The following is an 18,969-nucleotide window of genomic DNA, read 5'->3' on the forward strand; positions in this document are numbered from 1 at the left end:
AATAGTCTCTTTATTTCTTCAATGTGATTCATTGAATTCTCTGTAACTATAATATCATCAACGTATATCAACAACATGGTGGTTATGCCTTTATCCTTGAATATAAACAATGAGTGGTCTAAGAGAGATCTACAGAACCCATGCCTCTATATTTCTAAGGAGAAACTCTCAAACCACGAGCGTGAGGCCTTCTTCAAACCATATATGGCGCTTTTTAGTCTGCATACATATATGCTTGGGTCTCCCTCAGCATATCCTGGAGGTTGCTCCATGTAAACTTATTCCTTCAAGTCTCCATGAAGAAATGCATTTTTGACGTCTAACTGACTTAATGTCCATCCATGTTTGACGGCTAAAGACAATATAATTCTTATTGTCCCCATTTTGACCACAGGACTGAAAGTCTTATCATAATCCTGACCATATTCCTGTGTAAACCCCTTTGCAACAAGTCTTGCTTTGCATCGTTCTATAGTACCATCGGGTTTGTATTTGATTTTATAAACCCACTTGGAATCAACAACATTTTTGTTAGGAGGTCTGGCAACAATTTCCCATGTCTGACATTCATGAAGCGCTTCCACTTCTTTATTCATGGACTCAATCCATTTGTTTGATTTCACAGCATGATGAAACCCTACGGGTTCATCATGCTTATCAACCTGAGACAGAAAAAGTTGAAGATCCATAGAAAAATTATTATATCTGACCCACTTGTCAATAGGATGTCTGATTCTATTCGAACTCCTCAGGTTTCCAACAGGCACATAAGTATCTGATCCAATGTGAGGAGCAGGGGGAGTACCTTTTTCTCTTCGCTCATACACATACCCTTTAAATTTGTCAATAAGATGCGATTGTGGGTCAGCCCCTTCTTCAGTGTGTGAAGCTCTACCGACCTGATCACCAGATTGAGGCAAGCATGCTTGACCTGAGTCAATATCATTTTGGTCAGCCGAATTTGTTCCTTGAGTACACTGAGGTGAGCAATCACCATAAGCATCTGCAAATAATTCTGCATTCATCCACAGATGATAAACCTTTTCTCTGAGAATCCTTTGACATGTATTAAACGATACATCTCCAAGATTATTCTCGTCAAACACAACATTCCTGAAAATCTTAACACGCTTAGTCATAGGGTCATAACACCGATAACCTTTATAATCATCAGCATATCCCACAAATCTACACTTGGAAGCCTTTGGTTGGAATCAGTGTTATTAAAAACGTGCCTCAAGGCACAAAAAGCGCGCCTCGCCTCAAGGCGAGGGGCTTTAAGCCTTGAGGCGCACGTATAAAGCGCAAAAGCCCCGAAGCGTGCGCCTCATACGCCTTGAGGCGAGGCGCGCCTCATGCTGAGGCATACACGCCTTAAGTTTTCGTGGTCAAATGAGGGTCAAAGCCCTCATTTGACCATAAAATAGGGTTGCGGCTTCACGCACACTCTCCCTCTCCTCTCCCACTCGCTTTCCCTCTCCTCTCCCACTCCCTCTCCCTCTCTTCACGCTCCTCCTTCACGCACGCTCTCCCTCTCCTCCTCTCCCACTCGCTCTCCCTCTCTTCACGCTCTTCCTCGGCAATAGCGTTCGCCTTCCACGACACCCTCGGCAATTTCAACTCCGGTGATTACTACGGCTGCCACGATGCCCTCGAAGCGATCTGGAACGATGCGGAGGAACCCATCAGAACCATCATGCACGGAATTCTTCAGTGCGCCGTTGGATTCCACCATCTCTTCAACCAGATTTTTCTCTTTCTTTACTGTTTGGAATTTTCAGTTTGTGATGATGCGCTTAATTCCTTATTTTCATAAAAAAACGTTTGGATTTTCATTTTGTGACATTATTGGTATTGACATCGTTATCTGGTAATTTTAGTCATTACTTACTGATTCTTGTTGGCTTTGTTGTTTATTTGGATACTTGACTTAGAATCCACCTTTTGAACTACATTTTTAAATTCTCCGGATTCCGGAATCTGGTATGTCCGAGAGTTGAGATATCCATTCGTGCGAGAATTGGAAAGGCATGGGATTTGGGCATTTTGTGGAATGACCTGGGTATCATAGTCCAATTTTTAAACTAAACCGAACAGATATCTCAGAGTTGGTACTTGGTACTGAGTTCCGATTCTGAAAAACAGAATTTCAGGAATCTGCCCAGTTGTTTCATTTGTTTGGTTAGAAGAACAAGAACACCGTTGATTTATAAGAACTTTCTGTGGGTGGGGGAAAATAATGTAATTCTTGGAGTGTTTATGATCTTCTGTATAAAGGTTGGGTTACAATACTTGCTTGAGGAAGTTCGATGTAATACCTTGATCCGTTCTCATCCTCCTTCAGCGTGTAACTGGTATCACTCAGTAAGAATAGCGTGTAACCGTTCTCATCCTCCTTCAATGACACAATCATAGTTTTTTTAAGTCAATTTTTTTTTAGGCTCACGCTTTATGCCTCACCTCAGATTTTGGTGGAGCGCCTCGCTACGCCTCAACGCTTTTCACAACATTGGTTGGAATTTATTCCTAAGAGAATCATCAATATGAACATAACAAATGCATTCAAATACACGCAGAGCATTATAATCGGGTTGAATGCCGAAAAGAGAAGAGAATGGTGAACTATTTTGCAAAACTGTCATAGGCAGACGATTTATAATATAGACAGTTGAATGGAATGCTTCTGTCCACAGACTAATGGAAAGATTACTATCATGCATCATGCTCATGGCCATTTCAACAATATGTCTATGCTCTCTCAGCAACCCCATTTTGTTATGGCGTACGTGGACAAGACACTACGCTTTATTCCATTACTTTGGAGAAAATCAGTAAAATCCTTCGATGCATACTCACCACCTCCATCACAATGAAAATGCAGAATATTGGTAGAGAAATGGTTTCGAACAAAGGCATGAAAGTTGCGAAATATGGGAAAAGTTTCAGACTTATGCTTCATAAAGAATATCCAAGTATAACGAGAGTAGCTGTCAATAAAGATGAGATAATATCTGCTGCCAGAAGAAGAGCATACGGGCGCAGGACCCCAAATATCTTAATAAACGATTTCAAAGGATCTTGAAGCTCTTTTATTTATAGAATCAAAAGGAAGTACATGACTTTTACGCATCTGACAACTGAGACACTTTTTATTTAGGAATTAATTTGCTTGATACAAGTTTTTCAAGAAAAGAATAACTGCAATGACCAAGACGATCATGCCAAAGACTTGGCTTATTACATTTGGAAAAACTAAAAACAGACTCAAGACCTGACTTAGATAACTTAGACTGAAAGGACTTAGATTTCAATGAGGGCTTCAAGACGGAACTGGTACGCGCAAATGGATCTTCCTTGAAGATGTACATATTTCCTTTTTGCTCCCCTTCAGTGAATGTCTCCCTCGTTTGAAGATCCTTGACATACACAGAAGAGGGAGTGAATTCAACATAAGAATGTGTATCATCAACAAGTTTGGACACAGAGATGATGTTCTTTTTTATGCTAGGAGCATGAATAACATTTGACAAATTGAGGGACGATTTTGACAGAGGAATGATTGCATTACCAATGTGAGAAATGTGATGGTGAGATCCATCTCCAGTAACAATACTATTTTTACCAAAGTAAGGAACAAAGTTCGAGAGCTTACCAACATCGCCCGTAACATGGGTCGCTTCTCTTGAATCAACATACCATGATCCTTGATCATTCTGTTTCAAGTGTAACCCAGACAATCCTATCAGCAAAAGTTGTTTCACCTCCCCATCAGACTTGATAACATTATCTTCCTTCTTGCTCACAGTGTTTTGCAATTTGCCTTTATTTTGAGGATTAAACCAGCAATTTGCCTTAATATGCCCCTTTTTATTGCACAGGTAACATGTCGGGACAACTCTTTGAGTTTGGTTCTTTGCATTAGAGTTGAACGACATATTGGGTGTGGGAAGCAAACCTAGACCTGCAAATCTACTACGACCTCTTCCTCCTCTGAAGCCATTTCCTCCACGACCACGATCGAAGGAGAACCTAGTGGCTAAGACATCTTGGGAGTCAGATTGAGCACCAGAATCTTCAGTGATGCCTTTCAATGACATTTCGTATTGTAGAAGTTTTGCCCGGAGGTCCTCAAATGTGGGAAGCACGGGCAAGCACAACAATGATGTCACCAATACATGATAATCTGGGCCTAAACCATTCAATGTCTGTTGCACTTTATCCTTGTCCGACACTTCACATCCAATAATAACTAGTTGATCTGTAATAGTTTTCATCTTATTCAAGTAATCCATGATAGATAGACCACCTTTCTTGAGAAGCTAGAATTCACGCTTGAGAAATAAAACTCTTGCTTCAGATATCTGAGAGTATGTCTGTGTCAACCTGTTCCACAATTCCATCGATGTGCAGTCGTCGAGGATAGCAACTAGTACTTCCTGAGACAGGGTAGATGTGATGTACGCAATTAATGCCTGATCCTTTCTCATCCAAGAGACATAATCCGAGTTGCGAACAAGCTTGGTAGATGCAGCCCCTTGTGCGTCTGTTTCCTCCTTTGCAATGAACTCTGGTGCAGCAGATATTGATCCATCCAGATGACCAAAGAGATCTTGGATCCTGATAAAAGGAACTATCTGTCTCTTCCAAGTTAGGAAATTAGAATTATTTAACTTTTCAAAAACGAGTTGGCTAAGAAAGTTTGATGACAAACCGGACTGGGTTGAAGAAGAATTCATGATTATGAGACACGTGAATATAAGGTAGAAAATACTCTAAGAGGAGGATCAATGAAATGACTAATCAAACTGCAAGATAACGTGACTGTCAAAGTTTAGTCCAGAAGAGAACTGATTTTAACAGAATTCGGATCTGCTACTTTTTTTTTTTTGACAAATATCAGATCACGTAAATATTCAAAATATCAATCCGACGTTAATGAATCAAGCCACCTGATCATGCCATGATTGATTAGCATTAATAGGCTAAATTTTTTTTTTTGCCGTGTTCGATTAGTGTGAACCAAGATCACGATGAATCATGATTTCAGATGAATCAGCGATAAGTTTTGAGATGAGGTGACACAGGAACAAATTCTAAAAGAGGAGAATCACGAGTTTTGATTGGGATATAGTATCGAACACGAATCTTGATTCTAAAGAGGAGAATCACGAGGAACAGATGGGTTATGATTAGGGTTTCAAAGAGGAAACAGAATTTACGAGCTTCAAGATAGGTCACGAATAGGGTTTCAAAGAGGCCTTTAAATGGGAAACATGTGTTTCAGATGAAAACACAAAAACAGGCCTAAGAAAGGATAGAGACGAGAAAAAGGGATCGTCCTTTTTGGAAGAAAACACGATAGTATAGGTTGCGGAAGAGAGAATAAAAAACAGAGAGAAGAATATTTTCTTGACCGAAAACAGATTTTCTCTATGGTCGTACCTTTTGAGAGCAATACCGAGCCCTAGATCCAACCTTGCTTTGATACCATGTTAGAAGTTGTGTTTGCACCAAACCTGATCTTGAACAGAGAAAAGAAAGAGAAGAAAAAAGGTAGAAGAAGAAAACTTAGAGTCGTTGGGGCTGCACAGGTTCACGATATTTCTCTTAACTTAATCGTGACCTGGTTTAATGTATTTAAGCATTAGGTTACAAGGCAATACATTTATGGACATGATTGTCCTACAACAAATTACAATATTACATTTGTACCCCAGTAAACACGTCAATGCGCAATCCCCTGGGTCCAGTACTACACGACACTTAATAGGAAGAACTTGAAATTCCCAAGTTTTTGCCCTGTTGAGAGCTGAAAGCTCATATTCCATTGCATTCAGCCACTCATCATTCTTTTTGGCTTCTTCGAAGTTTCTGGGTTCTACATAGGAATGAATGGCGCTAAGACAAGCTCTATGTTTAGGAGTAAAGGAATTATATGAGATGAACCTATAAGGCATCTTTTTATTTCTCTCAGTTCTTCATAGATTTTCATCAATTGTGAAATTGGAACCACTACGTTCATTGTATTTTTCAATGGCACTCTTAAAACTGTTTATGTCTCTATGAGTATATATTATTACACAAAAAGGCATTACAAAGGGGAGAAGGCCCCTACATATAACACAAAAAGGGGACCTTGGAGAGGCCCCAATGTGATCATTGGAGCCCCTCCAACGGTCACAAATGTGACCGTTGGAGGGGCCCAACGATCATATTGGGTCCCTCCAAGGCAAATCAAAAAAAGAATAAAAAGAAAAGTAAAAAGAAAAAGAAAAAAAAGAAAATTACATGCACATTCCAAAGGGAATATGTGCAAAAAGGTAAAAGACTAAAATACCCCTACGACTGATATATATATATATATATATATATATATATATATATATATAATTAGATAGATACATATACATATATATTTCATATATATGTATATGTATCTTTCTTTATATATATAAAATATATATGGGTATTACAATGATAATGGATTACAATTTAACAGTCGACCCTCTAAGTGTGATATGTTCCTCGTTCATGACAAGAAATAGAAGAACTTTGTTCTCCCCATTTTGTTGTGCCTCCTCTAACCCTAAGGGTATTCTTACTCTTATCCCTTTGGATTTCTAAAAGATCCCTCTCTAGGAAGAAGCACCGATTAGTCCACTATGAAGGACAAATCTGGATCAATATCATAAACAATTATCTGGAACCACTTGCTTAGTGGCCAAGATGACATGGTAAGGCATTGAATAATGTTGGAAGGGAAGCAGTCAAAATCGACAGGTAAGACAGCTAATAACCATCACATTGAAACTTTTTAGAGTCTATAGTACAAAGTATCATAACAAAAAGGAGAGAGAGAGACCTTTTGAGCATCAACTAGACCTTTTGACAGGAGTTCCATCATGATCTCTTGCCAGATTTTCAGCCCTCTAAAGAAAAGCTTAGATCCATCCTACATGCAGTTTTAAGCAAAAATAGGTCAGCTCATTAATACCATCTCTACCGTCCTTAAATCCTGCTGCAGAAGTAATACCTTATCAGCACTGGATATATCTTATACTTTGTCAGTTTAAATGAAATAAATTCAGGTTTTCTTCTTTGAGGAAATCAAAGAGAGAACGTTATGAATGGGAATATTGAAATTTCACAATCAAGAAGAAATTCAATGGCAAGCATGAAATGCACTGAATTTCTAAGCTACCTTAAGTTCACTTTCAACATCTCCAGCAAAAGATGCACCATCACAGTACCGTATCTTGACCCGGTTCCAATTGAAAAAATCTGCATAGCAGGCCAAGAGGTAGGTCAGAAAGGAATCTCTCATTATCAAACAAATACTGAAGTGCTAAGAATTTGAAATTGTGGCAATACTTCTTTCATGTTCTGATCACTGATATATTACAAGTATGATTGTCATTCTATTGAAACTAACACAGGATGATATCTTGTAATGAAACAAGCGGAAAACTAAAATCCAATGTGCACAAGCACAAATACAATTCCACTAACGGACAATACAAAGGCACAAAGGCACTATACAAGCACAAAGTGCATACAAGGGCTTCAAAGAGCCAAAAGAGAAAATACAAAGAGTTCTAAAATATAAATCTTATTAGATAACAAATGCTTAGGACAAACATGATACAAAGGAAGGGGGAAACCCCCTATATATACAGCCAAATGGGCCTTGGGGAGCTCCCAAGAGTCGTTGGGAGCTCCCAAGAGTCGTTGGGAGCTCCCAATGGCTATATTTGTAGCCCTTGGGAGCTATCCCAACGACTCTAGGGTCAAAAGACCATAGAGCCCTTACACTAAATGAAAAAAAATAAATACAGTAAAAAGATTGTGCTTCCCCTAATGGATAGTCCCTATTACATGAGTGAAATGCCCAAAATACCCTTGAGGGGCAATATATATATATATATATATATATATATATATATTCTAACACTCCCCCTCAAACTTACAATGTGATCACCGAAAGTTTGTTGAGGAGAAAAATAAATTGAGGTGCAAGAAGTGCTTTGGTGAACAAATCGACAAACTGGTACTCGAACGTAACATACAACTCGATAGTTCCTCTCATATATTCATCACATACATAATGTCAGTCCATCTCAATGTGCTTTGTATGCCCATGGAATGTGTGACTGCTTGCAATTTAGATCACACTCTTATTATCGCAACACAACTTCGAGGGTTTGGAGATAACAAATTCCATGTATTTGAGAAGATTCCTTAACCACATTAGCTTCATTGTTGTCGTAGTCATTACACAATCTCAGCTTCAGTAGAGGATAATGAGACTTGTTGCTTCTTGCATCTCCAAGAAATCAAAGATTCACATAAAAAGACACAGAACCCAGTGGTTGAGATCCTATCATTAGGATTTTCACCCAATCAGCATCAATATAGGTAAGTAAATCTAAAGAGGAAGAAGAGGATAAGAAAAGTCATTTAGTTATTGAGATTTTAATGTAACCGACAATTCCTAAGTGTTGTGTCCACTAAATCTTGATTGAGTGTTTCATCTATGGGGAGATCTTGGGAATATTTTTGCACATGTTTGGTTTCTTTGCTCACGCCAGATATAGACCCGTATATTTTGAGAAGAGTTCTCAACTAAATTGTCATTACTAGGAGATAATTCCAAAATACCACTTTCATAATTTTCATCAAGAACATCATTATCCAAAGAATGCTCATAAAAAAGCCATCATCATGATTCAATTCACAATCATTTGATTCACAAGAATCAACTTCCTGCCTTGGCAAGAAATCAAGCAAGAAAACATAGTCTACTTTATTATTCACTTTATCAAAGCCATTTTCATTTTCTAAGAAGGTCATATCCTTAGATACATAAAGTTTGTTGTTTTTAGGATCAAAATATCGATAACCTTTTTCACAAAGCATTTACAACAAAAAATACATAATCGTTTGAAATCAGGTGTCATTTTAAACAATTTTTCAAATGCGAAAACATTTTGTAAAGATGAGGAGGGCAACTTATTTATTAAATATGTTGAAGTCAAAACAACTTTGACCCAATATTTCTTAGGAATATCTTTAGAAATGAGTAGGGTTCTAGTGGTTTCCATGATATGTCTATGCTTTCTTTCCGCCAACCCATTTTGTTGAGGAGTTCAAGGGCATCTTTGATGACAAATTCTATTTTGCTTCAAATAATTTTGAAAATCATGTGACATATACTCTCCATCTGAATCAGATCTAAGAATGAAAATATCACTTTGAAATTGATTTTTGATCATCATATGAAATTCTTTAAAAAAAGAAAAAACATTTGATTTGAAGTTAAGGAAATAGACCCATGCATATCTAGTAAAATCATCAATAAATAAACATAATATGAATAACCACCCTTTCATATGACCGAAGAAGGTCCCAATAATGCATCAACTCAAAAGGTCTTTTTGAAATAAAAGTTCTATGAGGAAAAGAGATAGATTTCATTTTTTCAAGGCAATTTTTCAAGGATACAATCTTTACAAGCAATATATTTTTCATCCCAAAAGTTTTGATAAATTAGAAAAGATACATCTTTGTAAAACTTGAATGTTCAAGTCCTTTATGCCAAAAAGTTTTCATAAATGCATCATAACCCGTATCGGTCAGGCCCAAAGTAAAATACGTATCATATCATAAAAAAACATAAATTTTACTAAAAATTCTTTAAAAACCTAAAAAAAATTATATAATATAATAACATAATTTATTTATGTAATAAGATTAATTAAACATAAATATGTTCTTAAACATTAAACAACCATGCATTTAGTTATGTACCAGCCACACATCTAATCACCACAAATACAATCAGTTACGACAAAATAATGATACATTCAAAAGCCAAAAAGTTTTCATAACTCATTGCAAAAGTTAAAGTTACATTTTTTAGTTATAGAATGTCATGCTAAGCGCATAGACATAAAGTTAGAGTTCAAAAACATATAATAAAAGTCATTTTCAGTGTTAAACTTCAACTCAATGATTTCTTTCATTTATTGCATCGTTCAGTGGCTTGAGATGATGATGGATCATTTTTATCTTCTGAATCATGGACCACCTCTGGCAATTTCTCCACCACAAATGTTGCACGTATTCGTGCCTTTCTTTTATTATCTTCTATAAGACTAGTAAGAAGCTCAACACAAATATCAGTAGAAATGCGATGTGTACATAATTTCACGGTCGAGTTTCTATGCCTCACAACATGACATTTAAATCTATATAATCCTTCATGCATTATAAAACCACAAAAGTTACACTTTACTATTCCTTTCAAACATCTTCAAGTCAACTGGTATACAATATTTCAATGTAGGATCCACCGACCTCCTAGAGTACGGATCACTAAATCTAAGCACTATAAAGATGTAAAACAATGCTCAATAGTACACTTAAGGACAAATTTTGAGTTCTAAGGGCACTAAAAATGGGATTAAGGGTAAAAAAATTAAAAGTAATATCTTCTAAAAACATCAAAAAAGAAATGAGCTTACCCTCATTTAACTTCAATCATACCCAAATGAAACAAAGAACGAGAATTTTTTAACCTTATCTCACTTCTTTGAGTGAAAATTGAGTGAAAATGCACTCTTACTTGAGCAAAACGCAAAAGTCCTCTCTCTTGCGCACAAATCGGCCCCCCAAATCACACTCATGACTCCTAGGGTGCGTGAATACCCATTTAATGGCCTCTACACAAATGAGGAGTAAGCCCTCGAGAGGTATTTAAAACCCAAAAAGAAAAATTTACGATTTAGCCTTTTTTAAAGTGTGTCGACATTGTATCGTACGATATAGTCCCAATACATACGATACAAGCCTAATACGTATGATACAAATACAATACACACTCATATCACAATACGAGTGTGTATCGTATAATTTTTCTAAAAAGTAATGATATGTATCATACGATACACTACAATATGGACAACATTGATACAAAGGCACTACACAAGCACAAAGTGCATACAAGGGCTTCAAAGAGCCAAATGAGAAACACAAAGAGTTTTAAAATATAAATCTTATTAGATAACAAATGCTTAAGACAAGCATGATACAAAGGAAGGGGAAACCCCCTATATATACAGCCAAATCGGCCTTGGGGAGCTCCCAAGAGTCGTTGGGAGCTTCCAACAGATGTATTTATAGCCGTTGGGAGCTATCCCAACAACTCTATGGTCAAAAGACCATAGATCCCTTACACTAAATGAAAGACAAAAAAATAAATAACAAAAAATAAATACAGTAAAAAGACTGTGCTGTCCTTAGTGGACAGTCCCTATTATATGAGTGGAATAACCAAAATGCCCTTGATGGGCAATACATATATATATATATATATATATATATATATATATATATATATATATATATATATATATATATATATATATATATATACATTTTAACGTATCTATCATTATTTGGTGCAAAAAAAAATCAGGATTATCCCTACAGAATATTATTGGCTACTAGAAACCACAATTTTCACTGTTTTATAAATTTTGTACCATGGATCAGCATTAAAAAACCCCAAAATAGTGTATGCATTTACATACTACTAAAGAACATGACAGTTTCAAATGTTGACATCGGGGCTCATATTATTCTCTAGTATGCTTCTTCATCATATAAGATGTTAACGAGTTGAAAGGTCAAATAACTTAGATTTTTAGGATGTTTCTTCTATTTTACATGAAGGGTAACTCCTTAGTGGTTGAAATAGTTTTACATGCAGACATACTACATAAGTTCAGGAAAAATGTGATAATCCAAAACTTGATAGAAGATACTCAAGGTGCATATCAAGGTTGCCAGATTAGGAAGCGGAAGCGGGAAACAATACGGAAAGCGGAAGCGAGAAGCGATGCATTTTAAAATGTATAGAAAGCGGGAAGCGAGGAATAAAAAAAAGAAATATAAGAATTGAATGAGAATCAAAATGAAACACAAATAAAAGTGGCTATTCTTAAATTTCACGATTTTTTAGTATAAGAATTACATTTTTAACAAAATCTAAAAATGATGACTACCAATTTAGAGAAAGCACATGAAAGTGAGTGAGAAGCGTGAGAGAAAACATATAAAAAACATGAAAAGTAGAGTGAGAGAACATATAAGAAGAATAGATGAAGCGCGTGAAAAGCATAAGAGAAGCGTGGGAGAAAGCATCGTGCTTCCGAAACGAGTTTCCAGGAAGCAGGCTTCCCACCTATCTAAGAAGCTTGTGGTAACTCTGGTGCATATACTACTGATCAGACAATGACTTGATTTCTTTGATAATCACCACTGCATGCTATTACATAAACAACAAAAATCAGTTAATAAAGTCAAAAGTGCTTATTTTAGGAACTATAATCCAAGAAGCATGTTGCTCCATTGCAGTTACATCAGAAACCAACTACAAGCCAAAGTTCATGGAAGTCTTGGCACTAACAGAGAAGTCTGTCATGCATATCAAACTAAAAAAGATTAAAGAAATAATCTATGCACAAGAATTAATTAAAACATTGCAATTTCAAAAACAGGCGTCTAAGATAAACAATTCAAGAAAATACAAAACCAGGAATGATGCATTACATACAAGGATTTTCAGATGGAGAACTGCTTAAAATTCCAGAAAAGACAACAGGCTGCATGAATTTGGATGACCCTAATGCAGTCATTGCACGCGCACCACAGGATGCCATGGTGTTGCACCATCCGCCACCCTGCACTTTTAGAAGACAACTTAAGCATAATGTTGAAGCTGGACCTCTCTGAACGGGCACCAACGTCACAACTTAAATTACAATCTCATGAAAAGTGTGAAATGGAAGACCTATGAAAACCTCGCTAAAAGCAAAGAGATGAACAAACATCTCAGCAAATGACCTGCCCAGACAAAGTTTTCTGTTATATAGGGAAGTATACAATCTAAAAGCAAGATTGCATACCGTATATCGAATGTATACAGCTATTTTTCTGAAGTTCCCCACAAAGAATAGGACATAAAGGGTTATGATATAAGAGGGAAAAAAATTAACGCAAGAAAGGACACAACTGTATCGATTCATAAAACACATTCAGTCTATCCCTCATCAGAAAGGTAGAAAAAAGGAACTTGATAAAGAATGTGAATAGCTTAGTTTTTTCTTTTAAGAGAGCAAATAATATTTTTTATATTAAAAAATAAGAAAACTACCATTTGTTAGATAAGGACATAAATGACATTTATTGGACTTCTTCTACAAGAACCAAAATCAATGGCTTTAGCCCCGTGATGACTTCGACAACATTTGGGTAATGGGCAGATGCCTGAATGCAATAACCATTAGTTATTAGATTTCAAGCAAAGAGAGCAAACTGCATACCAATCACCAGGTGTGCTCTTCGTGGAGCAGATCTCAGCTTCAATGAGTTCATAAAGATCAGATGGTCTAACGACTGTCACTAGCTATCCCATTTACACATGATGCAATTTAAAAAATGTTAGTCTATTCGTAGTGGCTGTGTCTATCTTTCACACCCAAAAGTTTCTATGTTATAAAGCTGAGATAAATGGCTTCATGAACCAATCTCATCTTCTTCCAGCTAAGGGGTGTCTGAGTGCACCCATGACCCATTATAAAAAATAACTAGGGCTATTTCATTGTGCTTCAAAATGGAATGCCAACTTGCCCCCGATTTGTTGACAGGGCTGCACATGAACTAAGACGAGCGTGGGTCTGGGCTGTTACAGCATGGCTTGAACTCAAGCATGAATGCTCAAGCTTCTTCTTTTTTTTCCTTTATTACGTTTTGAACAAGGTAGAGGGAACAGGATTTGAACCTGTCACCTTTCGTTTGAGAGAAAACACTGTCAGCATCTCACTAGGAGTATATTTTCTGGTAAAAAGTGTCAAATTTATTATAAATGGAAGGCATACAGCTTATAGAGGCTTAATGAGACTAAGCTCAGGCTTGAGCTCCGCTCGTTTAACCAACGAGTCTAAACTTCAAGCTGAGTTCGCTTATTAAATGAGCTAGCTTGAGCCAAACTATCAGCGAGTCAAGCCCAAGCTTCGCATGAGAAACTCCGCTTATTGCACCCCTATTCGTGGGTAAATTGTTGAAACTAAACAACAAACAAGTTGTCCGCAGGAGACTTGAATTCTCATCTACAAGTACAAGATAAGTTTTCTGGCAACTACCTGGACCAGTGACTTCCATTAATGTTCAGACATCATGGGAAAAATTTAGTTTTGCGTAATAACTAATAACATATTTATGCATTTCTTAATATATAGGAAATTCATGTTTTGTCATCAAGAGAGGATAAAAAAAATTACCTCTATATGGAGAAGCCAATTTTTTGAGCCAGATCCATGCCCTCTTTGAAGGTGATACCCAGGTGGGCTCCCATCTAAACAAACTACTCATCAACAATTGTCAATGTGTAATGGTTCTTCGTTACCGGAAAAGCAATAAAAAAGAAAATTGGTGCAATTGCTACAATGACAAGTTCATCTTCCAATCTCGGACTAAAGAAAAAACTTTAAGATACTATAAGCTGGTGTTTGGATGCACCCACTTATCCAGAAAAAAGCGGGATAAGCAAGCACGTTAAATTACAGATCACGAATACAATATCCCAACTTATCGCCGATTTCTGAATAAGTGTGTATCCAAACACCCACTGAGTAGTGTAGCACAAGCTCGAAAGAAGGGGGGAGGGGAAGAAAAACTCGACAAGGGAATCAGGGAACTAGTTCTCTAACTAACAGAATTTCGCACAATTAACAACAAATCCAGGAATTCTCTCCGAGAAAAATCAGAAGGACAAGTAAAAGAAACGCGATTACCCGCCCCTTTCGACTCCGCGTCCTGCAACAGCGTCAATTCCACCAGCGAATAGTCCGAATCATCCGTTCGGCCAGCGGGAATGCCACTCAGTGAGTGCCGCGAGACTCTGAGTGCGATAGCGACGATCGCGAACCCTACCAATCCAATCGTGAACCTCACCCCCGATTTCCTCCACCAGAGATCGCCAAGAGATCGATGGCGATAGATTGCCATACTCGGATTTCGACGGATTCACAGATCGAAGAGAAACATCGTCTAGGGCGTCACCGGATCCGAGAGAGAGAATCACCGGAATTCTTCCAGGTTCTAACCAAACAAGAACTTCGTCAGGCGTGGAGCCACCGGAAATTGATCTTTCCGGCGTCAAATTTTCGGATTCCGATGTAACACGGCCGGAATACGAGGACGGTGGCCGGAGATCGCCGCCCAGAAATGCCGACAACGTCGGACTTTTGAAGTAGAGGCGCGAGGAGCATTTGGGCCAACGGGTCGGGTATGTCTCTGGTTCCCAACCCGAACCGTACCTGAATAACATGTGGGTCAGGTTTGGCTACGATTTTTGCAGGATATCCGACCCGACCTCACTGATACGAGTATTTTCTTATATATTTTTATGTAAAAAATAATATATTCGAAATGCCCTCCAAATTATGTGGATCAGGTTTGTATTTCTATTTTCTCAACTTACATAACCGGAACCTGAACCCTGACCCGACTGATTGTTAATTGGATGCGTTTGGGAGCTCTCTGATTGGTAAGATACCTGATCCATTGACAGCTGGCCGTTGGCTAGTATAGGGGATCCAACACTTTGGTAGGTCACAAATAGGGGTGTCAATGGGTCGGGTTTGGTTAGGACCCAGGTGAAACCAGATCTGGCACCAATTTTCGGGTATGGCATCGGACTAATCGGACTCACCGTAAGAGAAACCATACCCAGACCTGATAAGAACTATATGAACTAGACCCGGGCCATACCCGGTAAAATAATATTTTGTATCTTTTTTACATTGAAAAATTAAGGGTATTAATCGGAACACAGGTCGAGCCTGGGTCTGGTATAAAATTTTACAAACCATACCCGGCTCCATGTATTAATCGGACCTTTGCATCCGGACTCGGGTCTTAATTTGGTCTTCTTATTTATCACCATACCCGGACTTTATAGGATTTGGTATGAGTCGGGTGCGGGTAAATCCGACCCGTTGACACCCCTAGTCACAAAGTGTTGGGTACCTGACAGCCCGATGGCCACCCTTAGTCACATTCTAGGGCACAAATGGTTTGGATCATGGCCAGATCACAATGGATCCAAGTCTAAAATTTTATTAGTAGGCCTGAATTTGTACCCGTGTCCAGACAAGATCCATTGGGATAGAGTTGAAAACTTGAAATCAAGCTTTCTATCTGTGGCCCCAAAGGGACTTGGTGTAGTGGGATGGGACCTAGGCCGCTAGTAGGGATGGCAGTGGGGCGGGGCGGGGGACAAGGTCTCCACCCCCGCCCCGCCTCAAGATTTTATCCTCCACCCCCGCCTCCATCCCGGGCTGGGATGGATTTTATCCTCCACCCCCGCCTTCATCCCCGTTTTATGTCCTCCATCCCCGGTTCAAACGGGGATGAGGCGGGGCGGGGCGGGGATATTGCGGGGAAAAGTGGTCGGGGTGGGGATGAGGCGGGGATCGGGGCGGGCGGGGAAAAGTGCACGTCCATCCCCGCCTCCACCCCCGGACGGGGATGGATTTTAACCTTCGTCCCCGCCTTCATCCCTGTTTCATACCCTTCATCCCCGGTCCAAACGGGGCGGGGCGGGGCGGGGCCCCGCTTTCCCGGGTCCACTGCCATCCCTAGCCGCTAGGCAGGTGGTCTAGGTACAAGCACACCTTGCCCTCACTAAGCGTGGCGGCTCCCTGAGGGCAAGGGGTAAGCCTATGGAGTTTTATGCTGCCAGGACAGTGACGGCAGGCAAAGCCCGCAGCTAGGTCTATGTTCTTGAGGGTGGTTTCTCGGTGTAAATATAAAAAAAAAGTTTGTTATATGTGAAAAAGAATTAGAAATGGATCATATTTGATCCAGATCTGAGCATGAATCTCACAAAATATATTGATACTAATATGATTGGAATAAGCAAAAGGTCCAAAATGATTGCATCCAATCTCATTCTCCTAGAATATTTGTGAGGGAAAATCTCCTGATATATTGAGAATCTGGTTTTCTTGTGAAAATATTGGCATGTATAAAAATATAAATACATAAAGTATATGTAATTATAAAGAAAATATAAATAATAAAAACATTTTATGGTGTTATTATAGTGATAAAATGCAATGTTCTTGAAATAAGGATATTGGTCTGTCTTGATCCATTTACTTTTCCATGCTCATCTTATCTGGATCCAGTTAGTCTTCTACTGTTATTGGATCTTACATGTCACCAGTTAGGATTTTGGTCTGTGCAGCAATTCTATTTGGATTCAGATATGAAAATGCAAGACTAGACTAGGGCTGATAAACGAGACCAATGAACCGAACAAAGGGTGTTTGAGCTTGGCTTGTTTCCAGTGGTGAGCAGAGCTGAGCTCGAGCTCATGTCGAACCCGAGTTAAATGAGTTGAGCTCGAGCTGACTCATTTACAAATAAATTACATTTTAACATTAAAAATAACAAAAATTACACTCAAAACCAATTGATTGAAACTCAAACTGGCTTCAAAGTTGCAAGCAACAGGTTTTTTAACTTGAAGCATATTGCTTGCAAGTAGGGCTGGTAAACGAGCTGAACAGGGCATGTTCGGGCTCGGCTCGTTCACTAGTGGATTGAGCTCTTGGCACGGCTTGTGTTCATGTTTATCTGAGCCAAGCTCGAGCTCGGCTTGTCTCATTCAGAACACATGCTGGCTCGTGTAAAAATATTTCATGTTATTTATATATAGTACATACATTTATATATATATAATATATATAACTTTTTATAATTACACTTAACAGTTCATATTTGACGGATATATTTTCATTCATCCTTCTTATATATATATATATATATATATATATATATATTATGCATTCTTCTTTTATATATTATACAAAATATATATTATTCATAAAAAGAACACTATGGAGCCGAGCCAAGCTGAACACCTTGTGTTCGGGCTTGACTTGTTTAAGCTAAACGAGCTGCTCGCGGCTTGGCTCGCCAACTATACGAACCGATCACTAACAACTTTGTGACAAGCTGAACCAAGCCGAGTCACAAGCTGCTCGGCTCGTTTACCAGCCCTACTTGCAAGCCAAACACTACAACCATCGGAACACTTATGGGGTGTGTTTGTGTGTGTAGTTAACAGCTTATAGAACTGAAATGAGTCGAACACCTATTTGTTCGTGTTCAGCTTGCCAGGCCTATTTCACGAGTTCAAATGAGCTCTTTATGGGCCGAACACATCGAGCAGCTCATCTCTTTTCCTAGTCCTAACTAGACAAGATCCTTTATAGGCTTTAGGTTCGATGTCATACCCAAGCCCCGGTCCACTGGAATCAACTTCAGGTCTGGACCTGGCATTGAACCCATAAGTCTGTTGGATCGATGGTGGTAGGCCATTCCTATGCCAAGAGAGGGCAGCTAGGAGAACATGAACATCATAGGAAGCTACACGATCCCCCAAAGGAGACCAATGTCAGAAAACATAGAAAGGATGGCTACCATAGATTTATGTTTTTTTCTATAGCTGAGCTCTAAACATTTTGTATATTTATAAATATATTCCCAAACTTCCAAAAATTATGCTCGACTGCCTGAAGTATGCTTAAGACTTTAAAACAAGTGCTTGAGAGTAGTCATAAATATCACTGATACTTTACAAAATGCAAAATGACTGTACTGCCTTTGCAAAATGGTGCATTTTCCAAAAATGCCTACCAATTTGCAAGTATCCCTCATATCCAAAATCTTTGATTCCGGACTTTTTAAAGATATTTTTACCCTTCACATATATAGTACGACCTTTGCAAAGATACCATGCAAACCTCTTTTAAGTAAATACTCTTGAAGGAGGTCCTCAAATGTATACCGACATTCGTAGGTACCTATTGTGAATGTCGATGATGTTCACACTCT

At 38.4% G+C, this 18,969-nt stretch overlaps 1 protein-coding gene across 3 annotated transcripts in view; it reads right to left on the reverse strand.

The window, feature by feature from the left end:
* The window catches only part of LOC149828291 (pectin acetylesterase 5-like), a 36,666-nt gene extending 21,412 nt beyond the window's left edge, over nt 1-15,254 (reverse strand). For 2 of the 3 annotated variants that reach the window (XM_090016805.1, XM_090016807.1), the window contains exons 1-5: nt 14,856-15,254; nt 14,343-14,425; nt 12,617-12,743; nt 7,202-7,281; nt 6,863-6,952 (exon numbers count right to left, since the gene is read on the reverse strand). In XM_090016805.1, the coding sequence (XP_089872931.1) occupies nt 6,863-6,952; nt 7,202-7,281; nt 12,617-12,743; nt 14,343-14,425; nt 14,856-15,069 (594 nt within the window). In that variant the 5' untranslated portion in view covers nt 15,070-15,254. The remainder of the gene's footprint in view (nt 1-6,862; nt 6,953-7,201; nt 7,282-12,616; nt 12,744-14,342; nt 14,426-14,855) is intronic. The other variant, XM_090016806.1, reaches the window with a different exon arrangement.
* Between the last annotated feature and the right edge of the window lie 3,715 nt (nt 15,255-18,969).

The sequence above is a fragment of the Nuphar pumila genome, chromosome 9 (assembly GCF_984573655.1).
Source record: "Nuphar pumila chromosome 9, dmNupPumi1.hap1.1, whole genome shotgun sequence".
Classification (NCBI taxonomy): domain Eukaryota; kingdom Viridiplantae; phylum Streptophyta; class Magnoliopsida; order Nymphaeales; family Nymphaeaceae; genus Nuphar; species Nuphar pumila.